This window comes from Neofelis nebulosa, chromosome 2 (genome assembly GCF_028018385.1).
Source record: "Neofelis nebulosa isolate mNeoNeb1 chromosome 2, mNeoNeb1.pri, whole genome shotgun sequence".
In the NCBI taxonomy this organism is placed as follows: Eukaryota; Metazoa; Chordata; class Mammalia; order Carnivora; family Felidae; genus Neofelis; species Neofelis nebulosa.
The window spans coordinates 100255999-100279350 of NC_080783.1; the positions used below are offsets into that span (position 1 = coordinate 100255999).

Sequence of the window (23352 nt, forward strand, 5' to 3'; positions counted from 1 at the left end):
ATAACAAAGCTTTCATTGAAGTAGAAAAGATTTTGATCTATTCCGGTTGCAGTTCAGAGAATTTGTGGCTTGCCTCAGTGAGAAATAAACATGACTGCACTATTATTTATGGATGTTTTGGCAATGTGGATAAAATTAATCTACTTTGTTAATGAGTAAGAGGTCAGTGGTTAGATAAATGTACGTTATACCTAAGTTTACACACAGACACAATCTTAGTAAACAGTTTGAATTCCTTTCCCTCAAAAAAAAAGTTTTTAAAGTTTTTATTTATTTTTGAGAGAGAGAGAGAGAAAGAGAGAGCATGAGAAGGGGAGGGGCAGAGAGAGAGGGAGACACAGAATCTGAAGCAGGTTCCAGGCTCCAAGCTGTCAGCACAGAGCCTGATGCGGGGCTTGAACCCACTAAACGCAAGATCATGACCAGAGCTGAAGTCGGATGCTTAACCGACTGAGCCACCCAGGCGCCCCCACCTCAATTTTTTAAAATAGTTTACAAAAAAGATCTTTTAAGAATCCTCTAAGATTATGATATTGACACATATATATGCTATGAAAATCTTAGAATTCGAAGCTGAATTAACTCATTTAAAATCAAACACAGTCTCCTCACCTCACACATCACACTGTAAATAAATTTGTATATATAGGTATTTCTAATTCCTTTTAACATTGAAAAATATTTAATTTTCTTTTGAATATTGCAATCAAAGCACATGTATGGATTTGTAGTATTTAAAGAATAATGTATAAGAATTCTTATATTATTTATTATATTTATTTATTATATTCTTAATGTTTAATATTAGTCTCCAATGACTATAAAATTAGTCATTTTAATAGCTGTTCAACATTCTGCCAAATAGGTTTAGTATACTCTATTTAAATGAATCAATTTTAATCAGCATTAAAGTTACTCTAATTTTGATACGAGAAATTACTCAGAGGTAAACATTCATATGCATAAGTATTTATTTATGATTATTACCACAAAAATATATTTTAAGATATCAGAGATATGTAGGCAAAGTGTATGTGTACATACGTTTTTAAGTTTTGCTATGGAGTGGCAAATTGGCTCTCCAAAAATAGTGTAATAACTTAGAGTCTAAATAGTAATGCATATACCAACATTGATGACTTTTTACACTCTTTCTTCCTTGACCTGCTGCCAGTGAGGAGGAATGACGAGAACAGAGTTTGACAGCCAACCAGCAGGATGAGCACCCTTTGATGCTTAGCTATATTTGAGAGCTTCCTCACTGACTGAAAATGTATTTATCTGTATGAAGTATCTCACTAAATGAAGTTAGTAATTTTCTCCAAACATTTTGCTCTCTTTGACAATGAGTAGGTAGATGGAAACTATTAATTGGAGACCAGGCTATAAAATTAGCCTTTCAGGCTATTTTCGTTAAGAGGGTGATGGTTGTCATTACACATATTCTAGTATTTATTTTTCTCATTTACAAAGGCATTCCTTACTAATTTCAAAAAATAAAACTAGAAAGAATTTATGTTTCCCTCCTTTTAGACAAGATTATAATTTTATGTTAACTATAGAATTTCATAGTTTAAGTTCTAATTATAAAGCATACTTTTCCCATAATGCTACATAATTTTGAGAAACAGTTCTTTAGAAGATTAATATTTAGTTGACTGGATGTAGATAGTTAACCAGTATAATTCAGTGTTTAATTCAGTGGCAATTTGTTGTAACTATATCTGTCACTATACAAAAAGCTAGTTTATATTATGGATCCTTTATGTAGTTTTGATTAACAGACCTGGAGTTCCTGCATCAAAAGTAAGATATTTTTAAACTCATATATATATGTGTACACACACATATGAACTCATACATATACACATATATGTGTGTGTGTGTGTGTGTATATATATATATAAAATTTATTTCTAGATTACTTTCCATATGAATATGTGATAACAGAATTTCTCTACTTTCATAAGTTACCTTAAAGATAATATGAATAAAAATAAAAACTGGCTTTTCTAAAAATCTATAAAGTAATTGCTCTTTTGAGTAGAATATACACTGTGCAGTATTAATATCAGTTTATGTGGTTCTTGAGTCAAACAATGATGCAAAACTTCTTTCCCTCAGAACATTAGACTTGCAATTGCTTCACAAGTTTTCTCCTACCTCTCTCTCCATAGCAATCCTCATATAGACCTTTAACTTCTGAATTGCCTTGTCTGGAACTCTAATATCCTGCATTCGCTGTAATGCAGGCTGCAGTTAAGTAAAAAGGTTTTTGCCAAAGACATGGCTACCTTTTTTCTCTCAGATATGGAGTAAGCAGAGTTTCAATCATGCTAAGTGGTTCAGATTCATAAATGAAAGGAACTGCCCTGTCATCTTCCTAAATTGTGTTAAATGAAAAATTATATATGTTGGTGAATCCATTCTCTTTCTCTACACAGCAATACAAAGTTTTGCTCATGAGAGCTGATGATTTCACTTGGAACAATTTTAAATGCCATTATTCATTACAAAAACTGTAGAAAATGGCATGCCTCCAGTTCACAATTCTATCACCTAATCAACCCAATAAATTTTTTCTCATTAAATTTCACTGCTGTATCTGATTAGGACATTGTCTGAAAACAATTAGCTCACCTCGTGTGATAAATAGTAAATTACAGCATGCTATTTTAGGCACTATATCACTTATTTAGAAGCTGTAGAAATTAAACAGAATTTAATATAAGAAATTTGAATGAACAGTGTGTAATCAGGTAAAAAGCACATATATTATGAAATTTTCACTGATACCAATCTTCCAAATTTTTAAATAGAAATACAAGATTAATATTTAACTTTGCTAAGTAAGAGAAAATCTATACCAATTTGAGGAGAGGTAATCTGATTTCTAATGGTGTCTAATACCTTATTCTCAAATTTTATTTGGCAATAAAAACACTTGATCTGCATCCTAGATTTCCATCCCACTAATGAATGAAAATCATTAGTTGTATCACCATTTAGTCTAAAATTAAAAGTGAAATATGAGTTTAAAGTACATTGCCATGTTGCCCTTGTCAAAAGTCCACTATGCTTTCATATTTATCACCATTTTTTGTATTCTACCAAGTTAATATAATAGAGACCATGGTTGCATGGAAAGAATTATTACTGTGCAGTGAGAATGATTCTTCTTTCCTCTTTGTTCAGTTATCTTAGCTGTGATTGTCTTTGGAAAGTGGACTGAAAACTAACTGAGATATAGACACCCCTCGGGAAGATTAGTCAAGTTCCTTGATATTTATTTTGAACTCACTGTATGAGCCATCTACCGTATTTTGATTTGTATTAGGATTATTTACCTCCAGTCCAGATCAAATGTAATATGCTCGCTGATGCAATATAATCTGATATGCAGTAGTGGAGAATAGTTGAGTCTTACAACTATATCTGTAGAACTATAAAATACAGGCTATGCTCTGATATGTGAAATGAAGTTGCACTTATTCCTCAGCCCAGATTTGCCCTCGTGGATATAAAGTGAGCAAAGCAATTACAGATGCTTGAAATGAAATCTAAAAATTGTGAGGTTGTTGTTAAGGCTTCCAACAAGAAAACTTTTGGTCCTAAGTTAGAAGAAAAATATTTTTATGCTGGATGCATCATTGAAATGAATAATGTGTAATTTTTAATATTAGGTACACTGTGTTCAGACATTGTCTCAAAGCATTGAGTTTTGCTCTTGATAACTTGTACTTTTTAATTTTTTTAAGTATTTTTTTAAGTTTATTAATTTGAGAGAGAGAGAAAGAGAGAGTGTGAGCAGGGGAGGGGCAGAGAGAGAGGGAGAGAGAGTCCCAAGCAGGCTCTACACTGTCAGTGCAGAGCCCCATTTAGGGCTCAAACTCACGAACCATGGGATCATGACCTGAACTGAAATCAAGAGTCAAACTTAATTGTTTGCTTAACCAACTGAGCCAGCCAGGCTCCCCACTCATGATCACGTTTAATGTGGACACTCTTCTATCCTTGAATACATACCTACAAATAACAAAATTTTCTGAAAAAATGGAGAAAATATAATCAAGCTAGAAATCTTGAAACCAAGGCATCTCTAGATATGTTCAAATAATAGAGCACAATTTCTGTACCTTTCAATGTTTTGAGATATTGTTCATCTTAAAATTGGGCACCAAAGATGCACTAAAACCTTAAGCTGTTAGTATTCTGTCCTTGGCTCATTCAAAGCAAGGTCTGATAATGACTACTGGGATCCAAAGTTATAATCAAGAAGTCATAGGTTTGGGGTGTCTGGCTGGTTCAGTTGGTTAAGTATTCTACTCTTAGATTTTTGCTCAGGTCATGATCGAACAGTTCGTGAGTTCAAGCCCTGCATGGGACTCTGCACTCACAACGCAGAGCCTTCTTGGGATTCTCTTTCTCCTTTCTCTCTGACCCTCCCCTACTCATGGCTTTCTTTCACTCTCTGTTTCAAAAATTAAATCAACCTAAAAAAAAAAGTGTAAGTTACACAAAGGAGGCAGAACTGCATATTTAAACTGTATTTTAAAATACTATTAACTTTATGCCAACAAATTTGAGAACCTGAATGAAATAAATAAATTCTAAAAAAAAAACAAACAAACATATTTAAGAAAAAATGTGATTGTTCCATAATATTAAGGAAATGGAACAGCATTTTAAAACAGTGTTTTCAGGGGCGCCTGGGTGACTCAGTAGGTTAAGGGTCTAATTTCAGCTCAGGGCATGATCTCGCAGTTCGTGAATTCGAGCCCTATGTCCAGCTCTGTGCTGACAGCTCAGAGCCTGGAGCCTGCTTCAGATTGTCTGTCTCCCTCTCTCTCTCTGCCCCTCCCCTGCTCACACTCTGTGTCTCTTTCTCTCTCTTTCTCAAAAATAAATGAACATTAAAAAAAATTAAACATTTTCACATCAAGTACAGGTGCTTTTGAAAACTGGGCTCTACCAAAATTCAAGAAGCATGCAGTTAAAATGTATAGAAATATATTCAAAAAGGAGAAAAAGATGGAATATTTTTTGATACATTTAATGATACAGATATCATCTTATAACCAAAATCAAATGAACACAGTATGGGAAAGGACAGTTACAGGTCACTTAAGAACTTCTAAACCAAGTAGTGGCAAACTGAATTCTCCAATGGATTTTAAAAAAATACTGTTATTTTTCACAGAAGAATGCTGTTTGCTTAAAATTTAAATATCTATGATATAATTCACTGCATTTTCATCTACATGAAAAAATATAATCATCTTAATAGATGCAGAAACAGCCTCCAATAAATTCCACAAATCCATGTTCAAAAACCTTACAAATTTAGGAACAAAAACAATTTCTTTATGCTGATAAAGGCATTCACCAAAAGCTTAGGTTATATAGCATAGTCTATACTGTGGAACATTAGTTACATTCCTTTTAAAATTCAACATTGAAACTTTGTATATTGACAGATGGTAAGTAGACTTAACCTGGGGATCACTTCTTAATGTGTGCAATATTGAAGCACTATGATGTACACCTGAAATTATAAGATATTTTTTTTTTCAACGTTTTTTATTCATTTTTTGGGACAGAGAGAGACAGAGCATGAACGGGGGAGGGGCAGAGAGAGAGGGAGACACAGAATCGGAAACAGGCTCCAGGCTCCGAGCCATCAGCCCAGAGCCTGAAATATTTTATGTCAATTAAACCTAAAGCAAAAATAAATGAAATTTAAAAAAAGTAAAAGTTAGCACTGAGACAAGGAATCACAGTGAAGTACCTTGAATATGCACAAAACCAAATATGATTTTTTTTTTAATACCACGTAAGAAAGAAAGAAAGAAACAAGCTTGACAGACCCATCTCTTGGAATATTGTGGTGAAGGGAAAGGTAGAAACTAGAAACTGGTGATAGAAATTAAGGACCCCCCAGGGGAAAAAATGTGTATCTCTATATATACACATATATGTTAGCTGCATATATATGTGTGTGTGTGTGTGTGTATACACACACACACACACATACATATACATATAGGCTGTCAGAAAACACGTATCTACTCCTAATGGTGTTACCTTGGGGTGCTTGAGAAACAAGTTCTTAGGGTACTAGAGATAGCATTCCTTAGGGATGCAGCTCCTTAGGGTACTAGTAATAGAAGTTTAGTGGCTCACCTAATTTTTCACCACTATTAGGCATCTATATCCTAGGAAATCCAAGATTTTTATAAAGAAGAAATATGGCTGGCAGTAGACACGCAGTTGCTATGTGAGGTAAACAGAAAGTGAGAATAAAAAAATATTTAATAGATAAAGCTACCCCTCTCCCAAAATCAACTATGAAGCAGAAGGATCCAGTAGTATAATACTCCCCAAATAACTAAGTATCACTAAATAAGCACTTGTAGATATGAAATTATCAAATGTGAAATTCAAAACTCAGAAAAGCCTTCAAAAAGTATAAAGAAAAGTTGTAACCCAAAAAGTAACAGATTTCAGGAAGAATATTGAAAAAAAAATAGTACAAAATCGTAAGAAACTAATGGAAAGATGACCAAGGGTAAATAAATATTGCCAAAAATATACTAGTGGTTATCAGGAAGAGAGATAAAAATAAGTAAATAAATGAAATAAAGTAGAGAGGATCAGAAGTAGCTAAGACAGGGAAATAATATGCAACTGATATTTAATTGGGTTTCTTAAAGGAGAGAAGCAGAAGACTGGAAGAAAGGCAACATTAAAACTATAATCCAGGGGCACCTGGGTAGCTCATTCAGTTGAGCCTCTGACTTTGGCTCAGGTCATCAACTTTGGGGTGAGTTCCAGCCTCGCGTCGGGTTTTGTTCTGACAGCTGAGAGCCTGGAGCCTGCTTCAAGATTCTGTGTCTCCCGGGGCACCTGGGTGGCTCAGTCAGTTGAGTGTCTGACTTGAGCTCATGTCATGAGATCACAGCTTGTGAGTCCGAGCCCTGTGTTGGGCTCTGTGCTGACAGCTTGGAGCCTGGAGCCTGCTTCGGATTCTGTGTCTCCCTCACTTTCTGTCCCTAACCCACTCGCATTCTGTCTCTGTCTCTCTCAACAATAAATAAACACTAAAAAAAAAAAAAAAAAAAGATTCTGTGTCTCCCTCTCCCTCTCTCTGTTCCTCCCCCGCTCGCACTCTCTCTCTCAAAAATAAATAAAGATTAAAGAAAATTAAAAACCATAATCCACAGCAAATCAGAACAACAGAAATGGTCAAGAAACAAAAGATAACTGTGAGAGGGATAAGAACATTATTGAAGTTGTTAATATAATGATAACATGTAAAACTAAAATAAAAACCTAGCACTGGATTTAAAAACATTTTTAAAAATTACTAAAAGACTTCCTACAAAAAAACTCATTAAATATGACATCCATAATGAATATATAAAATATGATGGAGGTTTTTAAAATAGTTTTATAAAAGAGGTTTATAAAACAGTTATACCCAATAAATGTAATTTGGCTTAATTTATGTACTACAATTAAAAAAAGTTTTTCATATTGCTTCTTGAAATTCATGCAATTCAATCTTTTTGCAAAATACACATTTAAGAAAAAAGGATTTAGAAAGGGTAAATCCTAATGCTAGACAAGAGAATTTTCATGCCGCAAAGCATTAAGAAGACCAAAAGAAGATACTTTATAATGTTCAAGGGTGCAAATCACAAAGAAAGTATATTAGTTAAAAATGTATCCACATCTTGGATAGTATAGTCACCACCTTCATAAAGTAGATATGCACAAAAAGTATTTGATATGTGGAAACTTCTTTTACCTTCCTCAGTCCAAAGTGAATTATATGATGTTCATATATATATATATATATACACACACATATATATGCATATATATATGTTCATATATACACATATATATTGTTATGTATAATGTATTATTTTTATATTTTTATTATATTAACTATATTATTACATATAATATAGATTTTATTTTATAAATATAAATATATAAATATAATATATAATTTTGAACACATCCAAATGAAGAAATCCTTTTTAAGTGTATAGGGAACACTGACAAAAGTTGAACATACATTAGTTATTTTAAAAGCTCAATAAGTTCTATAAATTGAAAATTACATGAAAGCATGCTGTGATTACAATGTAATACGCCTAGAAATCAAGAATATATTCCTAACAAGTTTTCTGGCTATAAACATTTTTAAAGTAAATCCAATTAAACAATTCCTTTGAAAAGTTCAAATTTGCAAAGTTATAAAACAGTAATAATAATAAGAATGAAAACACCTTTCAGAATCAGATGTCAGAAAAAAAATCATAGCTCTAAAAACCTATAAAAACTAAAATGGAAGTATGAAATTAAATGAGTTTAATTTCAGGTAGCAAATTATCAGCAAAATCCAACATAAGTCAGAAAGATGAAAATAAATTTGAAGCAGAAATGAGGTACATTATACATTATATAGAAAGATGTAGAATAAATTTTAAAAAAGTAATGTTTTCTCCTTGAAAACACACACACACAGACACACACACACGCACACACACAAAACATAAGCTGGCCCAATCAAGGAGAAAGAAAACAAATCAAAGGAGAAAGAAAACACATATAATTGGAAATGGCTGGTGGGAAATAACAGAGGACATTTCAGTAGATTTTGAGAGAGTATTTTGTAGAACTCTATGTCAACTAATTTGAAAATGTAGATGAACAATTTCATGAGGAAATACATTTAGCCAAAACTGCCCCAGGAGACACAGACAGCTCACATTGACTCATGACAGAGAAGAAATGTAATGTCATTGAAGAACTGCACCACAAAGGAGCACCAGGGCCCATGTGATTTTATAAGAGAACCAGACATTCAAGGGTAATGCCAACACAGTTTGAACTGTTGTACAGCATAGGTTTTCTTTACAGTTGCTATAAAAGCCTTTTGCAAAATTTCATACCAATTCCTGGTTTAAAAAAAAAAATTAAAAGGACACCTGGTTGGCTCTGTCAGTTAAGTGTCCAACTTTGGCTCAGGTCATGATGTCACGGTTCATGAGTTCAAGCCCTGCATTGGGCTCCCCGCTGACAGTGTGGAGCCTGCTTGGGATTCTCTTTCTCCCTCTCTCTCTGCCCCTCCTCTCTCTCTCTCTCTCTCTCTCTCTCTCTCTCTCTCTCTCCAAAATAAATATTTAAAAAATTAAAAATCTAGGAATTGGAGGATAATTTCTTAATGTGATAAAACCTATATGCCTCAGTCCATAATCCAACAAAGTGGCATTCCCATTAAGCTCAGAAAGAAGGAAGGATGCACAGTATCTCCACATTTTTGTTTTGGATGTATTTGTGTAAATCAGATGAAAGTAAACAACTAGCCATAAGATTTGGAAAAGTATTCAGTGAGATAGGATAGATATTTAGCATATGGAAATGAACAGTTGTTCCTATATGCTAACAATAACCATTTAGAGTGTATGGAATAGGAAGCCATTCACAATAGCAACAAAATATAAAATACTTAGTGACATAAGAAAATGAAATGTATTTGAGATAGATATAAAATATATAAATGTGCAAAATGTACAAAACCTGTATGAGGACAATGTTAAAACATTCCTGAAAGACATAAAGTAGACTTGAACAAATGGGAAATATCCCTGCTCTGTGATAAAATGAAGATCGTAAAGAGGTGAGTATTAATTATAAATTTTATATTATCCCAATAAGAAATTCTAACAAGTTTTATATGTTTGAATGAGATATGCTTATTTTTAGGTTCATTTAGAAAAATAAGTATGCAGTAATATCTGAGGAAATACCAAAAAAAAAAGTAAGAAGGGCTGAATTCTAAATAATATGGATGTTAAAAAATCTATAACTAGAAATGTGTGGTTTTAGGACATGAATCAACAGAGATTAAAGGAACAGAATATACAGTATAGAAAAAGACATATATATATATATAACAAATTTGTTATATATAACAAATTTATTTTTTATATATAACAAATTTGTTATATATAATATATATATATAACAAATATAAGACGTGTGTGTATATATATATATATACACACTTTTTATATATATATAAAATAGAGATGGAACTTCAAAGTACTGGAAAAATGGATTTTTTAATAAAATAGTTTTGGAAAAATTGAATATCATAAGGAAAAAGAAAAGTGGTTACTTACTACCACCATAATTCCAAAATGATCAGAAATCTAACTTTGAGAAATAAAACCTTACATGTACCAGGAGAAAACATCAATAAATTATTTGTAATCTTAGTTTGAAGAAAGCCTTTATACTATGCACCAATAGCCAGAGACAATATAAAAATACGATGGTAAATTTTATTACATAAAGATTAGAAGAATATTTTTGGTCTTTCATCCATTTTGAATTTATTTTTGTGTATGGTGTAAGAAAGTGGTCTAGCTTCATTCTTTTGCATGTTGCTGTCTAGTCCTCCCAGCACCATTTGCTAAAGAGACTGTCTTTTTTCCTCTGGATACCCTTTCTTGCTTTGTCAAAGATTAGTTGTGCATACATTTGTGAGTCCAATTCTGGGTTCTCTATTCTATTCCATTAGTTTGTATGTCTGTTTTTGTCCCAATACTACACCGGCTTGATGACTGCAGCTTTGTAGTATAGGCTAAAATCTGGGATTGGGATGCCTCCAGCTTTGGTTTTCTTTTTCAACACTACTTTGGTTATTCTGGGTCTTTTGTGGTTCCATTACAAATTCTAGCTCTGAGAAGAATGCTAGTGCTATATTGATAGGGATTGCATTGTATGTTAGATTGCTTTGGGTAATATGACATTTTAACAATATTTGTTCTTCCAACACATGAGGATGGAATGTTTTTTCCATTTTTTGTATCTTCTTTAATTTCCTTCATAAGCTTTCTACAGTTTTCAGCATACAGATCTTTTACCTCTTTGGTTAGGTTTATTCCTAGGTATTTTATGGTTCTTGGTACAATTGTAAAGAGGATCTTCTGTCGCTGTATTAGTGTACAGAAATGCAACAAATTTCTGCATGTTGATTCTATATCCTGCTACTTGGTTGAATTCAAAGACCTAAATATGAGCCAGGAAACCATCAAAATCCTAGAGGAGAAAACAAGGCAACAGCCTCTTTGACCTCGGCCACAGCAATTTCTTACTTGACATGTCTCCAAAGGCAAGGGAAATAAAAGCAAAAATGAACTATTGGGACCTCATCAAGATACAAAACTTCTGCACAGCAAAGGAAACAATCAACAAAACTAAAAGGCATGCAACAGAATAGGAGGAAATATTTGCAAATTACATATCAGTTAAGGATTTGTATCCAAAATCTATAAAGAACTTACCAAACTCAACACCCAAAAAAAACAAATAACCCAGTGAAGAAATGGGCAGAAGACATGAAGAGACACTTTTCCAAAGACATCCAGATGGCTAACAGACACATGAAAAGATGCTCAACATTGCTCATCATCAGAGAAATAAGTATCAAAACCACACTGAAATACCACAACACAGCAGTCAGAGTGGCTGAAATTAACAACTCAGGAAACAATAGATGTTGGCGAGGATGTGAAGAAAGGGGAACACTCCTGCACTGTTGGTAGGAATGCAAACTGGTGCAGACACTCTGGAAAACAGTGTGGAGGTTCCTCAAAAAATTAAAAAAATTATTACCCTGTGACCCAGCAATAGCACTACTAGGAATTTGTCCAAAGGAAACAGGAGTGCTGATTCATAGGGGCACATGTATCCCAATGTTTATAGCAACACTTTCAACAATAGCTAAATTATGGAAAGAGCCCAAATGTCCATCAACTGATGAATGGATAAAGAAGATGTGGTTTATATATACAATAGAATACTACTCGGTGATGAAAAAGAATGAAATCCTGCCATTTGCAACAACGTGGATGAAACTGGAGGGTATTATGTTAAGTTAAATAAATCAGTCAGAGAAAGATATCATATGTTTTCACTCATGTGGAATTTGAGAAACTTAACAGAAGACCATGGGGGAAGGGGGAAGAGAAGGGGAAAAAATAGTTACAGAGAGGGAGGGAGGCAAACCACAAGAGACTCTTAAATACAGAGAACAGACTGAGGGTTGATGGGGGTTGAAGGTCGAGGGGACAGGCGGGGAGGGAAAATGGGTGATGGGCATTGAGGAGGGCACTTGCTGGGATGAGCACCAGGTGTTGTATATGAGTTACGAATCACAGGAATCTACTCCTGAAGCCAAGAGAGACTATGCTGTATACACTGTATGTTAGCTAACTTGACAACAAATTATATAAAAGATACATATATTGGAAAAATAGTACCATAACCAATGTCAAGATAAAACAACAATCCAGAACATACCTGCAGCTTATAGCTCACATAATGGATATAAAGACAAAGAGAACTGTTGAAAAATGAAGACCAAAACACAAAAGAAATCTGATAATAAAAACAAACATTAGCAGAGATTCAGGTAATGATTGACTCTCATTTATAATTGTGCAAATGACACATTATATATGTTATATTATACATATATGCATATATATGAAGCTTAACTTTTTTCCTAAGAGAAATGCAAAATGAAATTACACCGGTATACCTGTGACAAGTTGGGTTTCACAGGAAACCAAGTGAAGAGAAGATTAGCCTGCAGGACCATTTTCACACCGGACATCAATAACTTTGGCAAGTTACACAAGGAAGCAAAATTGGCCAGAAAAATGTGGGCTCCAGGGCCATCTGAATGAAGGCCTCCGCTGATTCCACAAAGAGTTCTAGACTGAGGTGGCTCTCAGAGAAGTCCCAAGTGAGAGCAATAGGGTTGGGCTTGTATCCTTCAGTACTGATCAGTCCCATTGGATGTGGACTGCCCTTGAACAGAGGTCTAATCTTGGATGAGACATTGTCTTCAGCCCCGGCAACCCTCAGAGAAGAAGACTGACAGCTGAGCACTTTCTTCCAACAGCACTTCTAGGTGCTGCCAAAGTCCTTCCTTCCAGAGAGGGTTCCCATTGGCATGTCCTAGTGTCTACTACACCACCATTTCTCCCCTATCGGATTGGCAAAAATTCAAACACTGAACAACATACTCTGCAACATGCCCATGAGAAAATAAGTACCTTATGCATTGCTGGTAGATGTGCAAGATGATACTTCCCTTATAGAGGAGCATACCCTGACAATATTTCCCTACACATTAAATCACAAGCATATGTACAGAGTTAACCACTGTGGCATCATTTGAGATGTGCGTCTTAGGAGGCTCATTATAGTATATCCACACTTTGGAGAACTATGTAGGAATAAAAAGGATGGAAGAAGATCTGTAACAAGAAAACATGCCCTGTGTTCTCTGATTTATCTCTAGCTTATATGTGTATGTGTATCTGGGTTTAAATTTATAGTTATGAAATATTAATGTTTCACTTATAAAACATTTCCCCCCAGAAAAGGATAAACAAAGACCTAATAACTTTTTTGTATGTGATGAGAATGGCATGAAACCAAGACTTCTTGCAGGGATGCTCCTTCTGTCTGTCTGTCTGTCTGTCTCTGTCTCTCTCTTGTAATCTTAGTTTGAAGATATATATATATATATATATATATATATATATATATACACATACACACACACATACACACACACACACACACATACACACACATACACTATATGTTTGAACTATCTACGTATTTTTAAAATAATATTGGGGCACCTGGATGACCCAGTCAGTTAAGCATCTGACTTCGGCTTAGGTCATGATCTCATGGTTTGTGAGTTTGAATCCCACAGCAGGGTCTCTTCTCTCAATGCAGAGTCTGCTTTGGATCCTCTCTCTCCTTCTCTCTCTGCCCTTCCTCTGCTCACACTCTTGCTTTCTCTCTCAAAAATAAAATAAACCTTAAGAAAATAAAAAGAGGGGCGCCTGGTTGGTGGCTCAGTTGGTTAAGCCTCCGACTTCGGCTCAGGTCATGATCTCGTGGTCTGCGAGTTCGAGCCCCACATCAGGCTCTGTGCTGACAGCTCAGAGCCTGGAGCCTGCTTCCGATTCTGTGTCTCCCTCTCTCTCTGCCCCTCCCCCACTCATTTTCTGTCTCTCTCTGTCTCAGAAATAAATAAACATTAAAAAAATTAGGGGCGCCTGGGTGGCGCAGTCGGTTAAGCGTCCGACTTCAGCCAGGTCACGATCTCGCGGTCCGTGAGTTCGAGCCCCGCGTCAGGCTCTGGGCTGATTGCTCGGAGCCTGGAGCCTGTTTCCGATTCTGTGTCTCCCTCTCTCTCTGCCCCTCCCCCGTTCATGCTCTGTCTCTCTCTGTCCCAAAAATAAAAAACGTTGGAAAAAAAAATAAAAAAAAAAAAATAAAAAAAAATAAAACGAATATTAAATAGAAAACATGAGGACACCAAAGCTTTGTTGAAATACTAAAAGAAGCAAATGCACCTGAATGTAAATCAAACGGATATGGATTTTACTTAAAGATGATACTAAGAACACATATACACACATGCACACAGAGAGAGAACATAGGGATATCTCTCTAGCTAGCCATCTATCTCTTCTGAAAAGGCCCACAACTAATAACATTAGAGTAGCAATTAGCACACATAACCCCAGATCTTTATATCTAAATACTGTAATCCAGTAGAAAAACTCATTGGAGAAATGACTGATTACAGTTAGGAGGTAGGGGAAGTAAAAGGATCTCAGAACATGTGATTGTGCAGAAAACAAAGTGCTCAAAGACCAATGTAATCATTTCTAAAGAATAGAGGTGTTGGTTTGAAGGAGTGCCCAATAACCAAATTGTGACAATTTTAACATCATAAAGAATAACAACAATCATGGAATGTAATATATTACATTAAACATGGTTAAGTATGTAGTGATATGAAGAGGAGGGAGAGCAAGGATGAGAGTGAACACAGGCAAGGGGAAATAGTTTTCTTCACAGAAGAATGCTACCTGATAAATACAAAAGTGATATTAGAATTAGAAAATCACTTTGAAATGATAGTTTATTCAGGGAAAGGTCATGAATGGATGCTAAACCTATGACGTGAAAGTTAATGGAGAAGAAGATGCTCACATAATGTGCAAGTATCATCCCACTTTTAATTAAAAGGCAAAATGTATTTTTCAATGCATATGTCACAGTTACCATGTAAACAGCATTGTCATGAGTGGGAAGATGTGTAATGGTATTCTTCCTAATATGAAGCAGAAGAGGTATCCAATATCACCTGTGTAATACTCTTGCCAAAAATATTTAGCCTAAATTAAAGCATAAGAAAACAATCAGACAAATCCAAAATACTGGACATTCTATAAGACCATTGGACCAAGAGTCTAAAAAATGGTTAATATTATAGAAATCAAAAAAGATAAATGTTTTTCTTTAAGAGAGATTAAAGAGATGATAACCCAATATATGTAAATATTTGTTAAGACATCTATTTTATCTAAATATATAAATGTACATATTTATATGTCTAAACATAATATATATACATATATATATATGTATATATACACACACACACACACACACACACACACACATATATATGGTTACTTGGGGCTGTTGTGGAAATTAGGGTATAGACTGTATGTTTAGATGATATTAACATAAATATTCATATGTGTTATTTGCTTACATGTGGAAATCGTCTTAATCTTGAGAGATGTATATTGAAGTATTTAGGCAAAAATATCCTGATGTTTGCAACTTACTTTTAAATGATTCAGCAAACAACGAAAGAGGGAGGGCAAATATTCAACGTGTTGATATAAGATGGTGAATCCAGGTAATGATCTAATGGGTGTTTATGTAGTATTCAACCTTTCTGTAGGCTTGAACATTTTCTCAATAAAAAGAAAACAAATGTGGTACCATTTCATACTCATTAGATTGACCAAAAATTAAATAATCTAATGAAATTAACTGCCAGTAAGGAAGCGGCAAGGATGAGAAGCAATGGGAACTCACATTGCTAGTAGACTGTAAGTAGGGGCGACTTTGGAAAATACTTTGTCCCTATCTAGTTAAGTAGAAGACATGTTTACTAATGACCAATCCTACTTCTTGGCGCTTGTCTCAAGAAAATCCTGCCATGTGCATCACGAGACCTTGATAAAACTGTTCATAGGCGACTTGTTTTTAAGAACTAAAATTTGGAAATGCTCAAATGTCAATAAAACATAAATTACGCTATATTCACATAAAATACGACATAGTGGTGGAAACCAACTATGGCTGCAAACATCAACATAAATTAATCTCAGAAATAAATTCTTGTGTGAAAATAGCAAACCATAACATGATGCAATGGTGTAAAGGTTAAAAGTATACAATAGCGTTTATTTACAATAAAATTTGTTGTGAAATGTTTCACCTAAAGCTGTCCAAACTGTAGTTGTCGGCCATTTAGATGAGCGTTACCAAAGTCCTGTGTCTTTACTAAATGCCAAGATGACATCCTGTGTCAAAGTGTTGCACAGGCGATCATCACCTAGAGGTGTCTTCTAATGCTTTTCCCACAGTAATGGAGAAAAGGCACTCTTCTACCCGGATCAATGTTTACATGAATGTGTGTGCATTCTTGAGAATGAAAACAAGAAACTGAGTGTTAGCTGCAAATTGCAGAATTAAAAGTGATACAGGTAGTTGGTATTTTGTGTTGACCAGAGAGATGCTGTTTAAATAAAAAAAAGAAAATCAATATTTTCTATTTCTTTGCAGAGTAAAAGTGAGCAAATTACCGTGCGGCATCTGACATCAGGAAACTGGGAAGTGATAAAGATCTTGGCATACGATGAAACTACTCAAAAAATGTGAGCATTTTGGTTCTCTAGTCAGGTTGGTAGTCACAGTTGTCAAACGCAATCTTTCGGCCAGATTGATGTTTTGCTTACCGTGGTCCTAGTCCAGACACCTCGGCCATGGAAACAGCAACATTCTCTTTAAAGACTCTCCCTACCCTTCACCCAGAGAGACACTTGCACACACACATTTACACAGATATGTACACACTTAGACTGACAGAGATCACAGAGAAGTGTGATATGATATTTTAAGAACAAAAAGATGTGTTTCCCAAACGGATCAAAGTTCAGTGGTTGAATGAGAGAACAGGCCGGAGCTCGAAGATTCAAGTGAAAACTCAGCGTGGCAAAAATTGATCTGTGCCTGATGTGTGTGTTTTCTCTTTCCTGGGCAGTTACTTTCTGAGCACCGAGTCTTCGCCCAGAGGGAGGCAGCTGTACAGGTAAGCAAGGTGCAAAGACTTGGCTGTGCAGGTTGATTTCTCAGTGGCCATCTACACACCTTAAGGATAGGATGGAAAACTCTGCAGTTTCATTTTTGACATGACGGAACCTCACGCTCTTGGTCCAGTCTCTCACGTCTGGACCTTTGCAAGCCTGAACGTTGGGACCTGAAGTGAAGACCATCCAGCTGCTCCTTTTGTAATTTTTTTCCTCACCTGCTTTTACAGTCTCAAAGTGTCTTTTTTTTTTTTTAAGGCTTGCATTTCTCAACTACCCATCTCACGGGAGTTTACGTATTTTCCTGAGTGGACTTTTCTTCCGTTAAGCCTCATTTTGAATTTTCAGTGCATTTATATTGTACACCGGTAATTTATTCCCAAAGTAAAACCATTGTGAACACTTAGAAGAGTAGATCAAGGGGAAGTTTTTCTCCCCTGCCCCCACGATGTGCAAAACCTGGTAAGATTATTATTTGAGCCAGTAACACTCACTGCTTAGTAAAATAAAGCATTAGATGGGGAATGTTCTCATCTGCCCAATTTTCCCAGATGGAAAGTTATATTCATAAAAGATGCTTAAGGTCATACCTATTTAGTATTAAAATGTCTCCTCACTCAGAAAGCTTTCACCAGGATCTCATAAGAATGACTTTTATTTTTGTCTGGCAAGCAACTTATTAATTCTAGACTTTATATACACTTTCAAATTTCCATTTCACAGATTCATTTTTAAAGTGTCAAAACTGCCATGGCATATTCTCGGTGGAAATTCATCATGTTTGAAGAAGTGTCACCACTGATTCTTACCCAGTAGCCTAGACTTTCCTTTGAGAGTAAAAATGCATGTTTAAAGCACCCCAAACTCCCTCTAATACACTGCACACTCTTATTTATGCATAAATTGCTTTCATCTGAAGCGTCTATTTTTATCACCTCTCTCAATAGGTGATTTTTGGATTCTTTGTTTTATGGGGTTTTTGTTTTGTGTTTCTCTTGAGTCTGAAACCCATAGTCTCAATTCTAATGACTTCCAAGGGAAGGAAAGCTGTTTATTTAAAGAGACTGATGCTAGTGGTTGGTTTAGAGATCTTGATGAACGTAGTGGTCACTTTGTGCTTTTTGGTGACCTGAAGCTTATCTTGAAGCGTATACTCCGGTTGATACTGGTAGTTGTGAACAATTTAAGGTTGTGGAACTAGTATATCTAAGTGTTATTTCTCTCATTTTATGAAACTCTTAAAGAAAAATCAGTGTCAAAAGATTAGACTAGGCCCATTTCAGCCAATGGAACTATCTCAATCTCTCTTCCCAATATGATTAGCCTAAAATGTGATCTGAATCAAAATGACTTCTTAGATTTGTGTGCTTGTCTTTGTTCTCTAGTGACTGAGGCAGCAGTCTATCTATGAACTGTACTAGTGGAGCAGGCCATGTTATAAAGGAAATATAGTACCAATAAATTTCCCCTTAAGTTGCTCAGCAAATGCCAGTTGGCTTGACTGTAAGATAACATTACTGTTTAACTCAGAAAACTCAATCACTGTCTTACCCAGGTCATAAAAATAATCATTGGTTGACTAAATTTATGGGATGAGATATACCTGTGAAGAATCACAGATGCTGCCAGTCAGTTTTAGAATGAACATTGTCTCAAAATGTGCATTTTTTATTTCAGTAGATTATCATAATTTAGACTATGATCTAAGTAATGATAAATACTAACATAAATCTCTGAGGAACTTGAATCTGAAAAGTTATATGAAGGAGAGAGGGAAAGGGTTTAAATCCTAGTTAGGTCATTTCACTAGGCACGCATTCTTCTCTGTGGAGAGTGCTGCACAACATTGTGACTATAATTAAAGACACTGAATTTTATACTTAAAAATGATTAAAATGGAAAGTGTTATGGTGTAGGTGTATTTGAATGTATATACACACATAGAGCAATTTCAAAGAGAAAAAATAAGGTATGATTACCTTGTAAGTTATCGTAAGGGTGAAATGGCTTAATGTATTAAGTGCTTCATGTGCGTATTGATCGGTTAGGACAGTAAAGGAAAATTTGGATTCTAATGAGCTCAGAATGTTTCAAATGTGAAATTTTGAGTTCATGAACGATACTTAACATCTATTCTCAATTGCTTCTGGTGCCCACGCCAATATTCCTGTACCCATCCCCGTGTCTTCAGCATACTGCACATCAAAATGACGAGCATTCATTTACAAATGTATATCCAGAATCATGTTTCAGTATTTTCTCCAAGTATAAGATGAAGCTTCACCAGCATTTCCAACTGTCAGAATAATCTATGATACATCTCTCTTTATAAAATATTCTACATAGGAAATTTAACCTTGGGTAAATATCTCCATCCCTCTGATCTTAAGCATCATTGTTTGTAAAATAAAGAGATGATGACTTGTCTCTTTACCTACCTCCCTGATGTCTCAAAGTATGCATGATCATGAAGATTATATTATCGCACAAAACATAATTTTCCTTTACCAAAAATTTAAGGGCAAGTGTTAAATGCCAGTATTTCCCATGTATCTATTTAGTGGGAAAATTTGACAGATAACCAAATTCTAATGTTTAGAATTCTGAATTCAGGAAATCATGAGATTGATTCTTTGTGTGACTTGTGAAAACTTTCATTAGTTTTTTCAACTAATATTTATTGATGGTGACTTTATTCTAGTCTCTGTGGGCACTTCCTTTTAAAACTTTACAAAGAAATATCTATGGAGAAAAGGCAGATAAGAATAAGTTATATAGAGTCCTGTGGAAATCAGTTCCTTTATTTTAGAAGCATGCATATATACTTTAATATACATATAAGCATACATGATTTTAATTTTATCACAGAGAAGAAAACTGTGTGTCTTAACATTAGTAATGGAAATTGACTTTGTGTTTATATGGTAAGTCCTAATTGACAAGGAGCCTCAATATAAGCAGTGCTGTAGCTCCTGAGTTTATGTTAATGTTTAAATATGTGCCACATATTCATGTACCTGGAATGGTACCATTTCTAATTTTCTTTTTCTTTCCCCAGTGCTTCTACTGAAGGATTACTGAATCGTCAATGCATTTCATGTAATTTCATGAAAGAACAATGTACATATTTTGGTGCCAGTTTTAGTCCTATGAATCAACATTTCCTATTATTCTGTAAAGGTAATAAATTATTTTATTTGATCAGTATCTATTACCATCACAAGTAACTATTGCTCTCTAGCTATATGATTTGATACTCTAAATTTGTTTGTAATAAATTATGAATTTACTGAGATAAAAATTGCATCTTCATGTAGAAAACGTAATTGGGAGTCAACATTTACTCGTGACCACTAAGGGCTGTTTGAACGTGAACTGTTTAAAAAAGTGAACAAGCATATTTACATCAGCAAAGTCCTGCTACAGCAATAAACTAACTTACCTAGTCTTTAGGGGAAAAAAAAAAAAAAACAGTCCTCTTATTGAAATATTGGCTTGGCTGTTAAGAGGTTTAGGTTCTACAGAAATTTAACTGCCTGGGTCTAGCATCCTGAAGTTCAGAGAGATTACATTCACCCTAATTAGATCTATCAGGTAAAAATACTCTATAGTCTTATATAGGAGTATGGTATATCTATGTTATACTGATAGGAATCATTGCCCCTTAAAAAGATGCTGTAATTCTCAAAGATCAGATGGGGGACATCTGTCCCTTATAATGTGATGGACTGAGTGTTCTTGCTTTAGCTGGTACCTGAAGCTGTCCTGTTTTTAAGACACCCTGAGGAATAAATCAACACATGCTCTTTTTAGTTTTTTTTTTTTCCTCTTGGTATCTGAAAACAAAGTAATCAAAAAAGTACTTGTTTGATGACATCAGGGAAAACCATTAGACCTCTAGTTACAGTTCTGCAGAGGAATAAAGCTTCAAGATAACATCTTACAGTTACACTGAATTAACTAGTATATCTGAAATATTTGGTGATTCCAGTTAAGGTATTTTTTTCAATTAGTATATAATTAGAACCAAATTTTTATTCATCTTATGGATGAGATATTTCCATTCCAGAGTGTGCATTCTTTCTTTCTTGGCTGAGTGGAAACAATTTAATTTTGGATGAACAAATGAGGGCTCATGAATCAGCATTCTGAGTATCACTGACTGTTCTATAAAAGAGTAGTGAAAGAGTAAGGAGCTTAAGATTGGGAACCGCAGAAATGTAGAAGTACAAGGGCATTTTGGAGAAGGGAAAAGCTTAAAAACAATCTGTGCAAATGGTTTCTTTCCCCATATATTCTTTTCTTTAATAAAATAGCCATAGGTAGTGATTAAATGTAGTTATCTGGTTTCTGTTTCATTATGTTTTTAATATGAAATACTTCCATTTGGAAAAAATAACACTGTCATGAATTGTTACTCATATCTTTAAAATATTTATACAAATTTTTAATTTATACATATTTTTAATATGTATGTTTGTAAAATCCAGGCCCAGGCATCCCAATGGTCAGTCTCCATAGCACGGAAAACCCAGCGAGTAAGTACACAAACAGGACAATGTGGAAGAGTCATGGTGGGCACTGGTATGAGGTATTCTATATTCTGAGTGTCATATTCTTATAGAACCTTTTTCAAAGGTGTTTCCAGTATGGGGAAAGATGAGTAAGTACCATCAACTTGACATTGTTTATGTAAGAGAAACAGTAAAGCAAGTGGTTTGAGCCATGTTACAGCTGGAATTGAATCTTGCATGCCTGAAATAGGGGGTCTACTGTATCTAAATTGGTGAGGCCTGATTGAAGAGGCCCATTTAGGTATATTTCAGCCTACTAGCCCCTTAGTGCTCTGGTTCATGTTTTTCCTGGGCTTCCTATAGATTATTCCTTTTTGTGTACTTTTGGGAAAAATATGAAAAATGTTACTTTTTATATCCATTTCCAGATATCCAGGGCTTTCTAGTTTTATACATTCATTTATTCTTTTATGTATTTAACTCTGCATCATCTATTGAGTGAGAATTTACTTTATCAAACAATAGGACAGAGGTTGGCTGGACCTTGCTTGTCCTATATGGTCAACGTGTTTAAGAAATTAGTAGAGTACATAAGTAAATGCGTGCTTGATTGAAGCTTGATTGAAGTAATTTTCAAAATGAATAGCCAGATACTTCCTGCCTTCCTTTCTTCCATGTTACTTTCCCTTCTTTAATTTTATTTGATAAATACTTTTCTGGTCTAATGATTTACATTAGGCCACTATGATCTAATAAATCCTATATTTATCAACTTATTTCTCAGAACACCCTCTGAGATAATTTTTTTATTATCCTCTTTTAAGGATGAGGAAACTTAGTCACAAGGAGGTTAAATAACTTGTCTAATTCATACTAATAGGTAGCAGAGCCAGGAATCATCTGAGACGTCTGACTCCAGAATAGGGTTTGTAATTGATGTAGGAGACTTATGAGTCACTATTGCTTGGTGTTAGGGGTTCATACTGGAAAAGGATCTAGGGTCCATGTTCCTTTAGAAATCCAGGGTAGGGTCCAATCAAAGGTGAGTGACAGGTGAATAATAGTTGTTCTTTCATGAATCATCAAAGGTAGGAGGTATTGATGCCAGTGTCGGCGGAGGTCTATTTGAAGCTAATGTCCTGGAACATGTTTGGGATCCAGTTCTTAGATGTTAGTTATCACGTGGTAAGGACCTAGGACAAAACCCAGAGAATGATTAGCTTTTTTGCTTCCCCTTAAAGTGGGAACATGGCTTCTTTGGCGTGTTCAGAGGCAAAATACAAAAATGTGGCCTAGCAGAAAAAACAGCAGAGACCTAGCCTCTCTAAAATGGATTCCCCTCAGTTTTCCTACTTCATAATCACAACCATAAGATGGCAACTTATTGTGCTTTTGTCTTTCACATCTTGTATTTAAGAAGGAGTCTTACTTAGATGCCTTGACATAATGGAGATGCAGGCATTAGACTAATGTTGAAAGACAATATTATTTTTAGAGAACAGAGGAAGACCGTTTATGCTCTTCAAATACCAACATATGGAGATTTC

The 23352-nt window shown here is 34.8% G+C and overlaps 1 protein-coding gene and 1 long non-coding RNA gene across 4 annotated transcripts in view; one reads left to right on the forward strand and one right to left on the reverse strand.

Annotated features, from left to right (window-relative positions):
- The window catches only part of DPP10 (dipeptidyl peptidase like 10), a 650645-nt gene that overhangs the window by 571543 nt on the left and 55750 nt on the right, over window positions 1–23352 (forward strand). For both annotated transcript variants that reach the window (XM_058715478.1, XM_058715477.1), the window contains exons 14-17: window positions 16768–16859; window positions 17246–17293; window positions 20350–20471; window positions 21782–21829. In XM_058715478.1, the coding sequence (XP_058571461.1) occupies window positions 16768–16859; window positions 17246–17293; window positions 20350–20471; window positions 21782–21829 (310 nt within the window). The remainder of the gene's footprint in view (window positions 1–16767; window positions 16860–17245; window positions 17294–20349; window positions 20472–21781; window positions 21830–23352) is intronic.
- LOC131503800 (uncharacterized) overlaps window positions 21864–23352 on the reverse strand; it is a 129543-nt gene continuing 128054 nt past the window's right edge. For both annotated transcript variants that reach the window (XR_009257615.1, XR_009257614.1), the window contains exon 3: window positions 21864–22998. This is a non-coding gene — a long non-coding RNA (uncharacterized LOC131503800). The remainder of the gene's footprint in view (window positions 22999–23352) is intronic.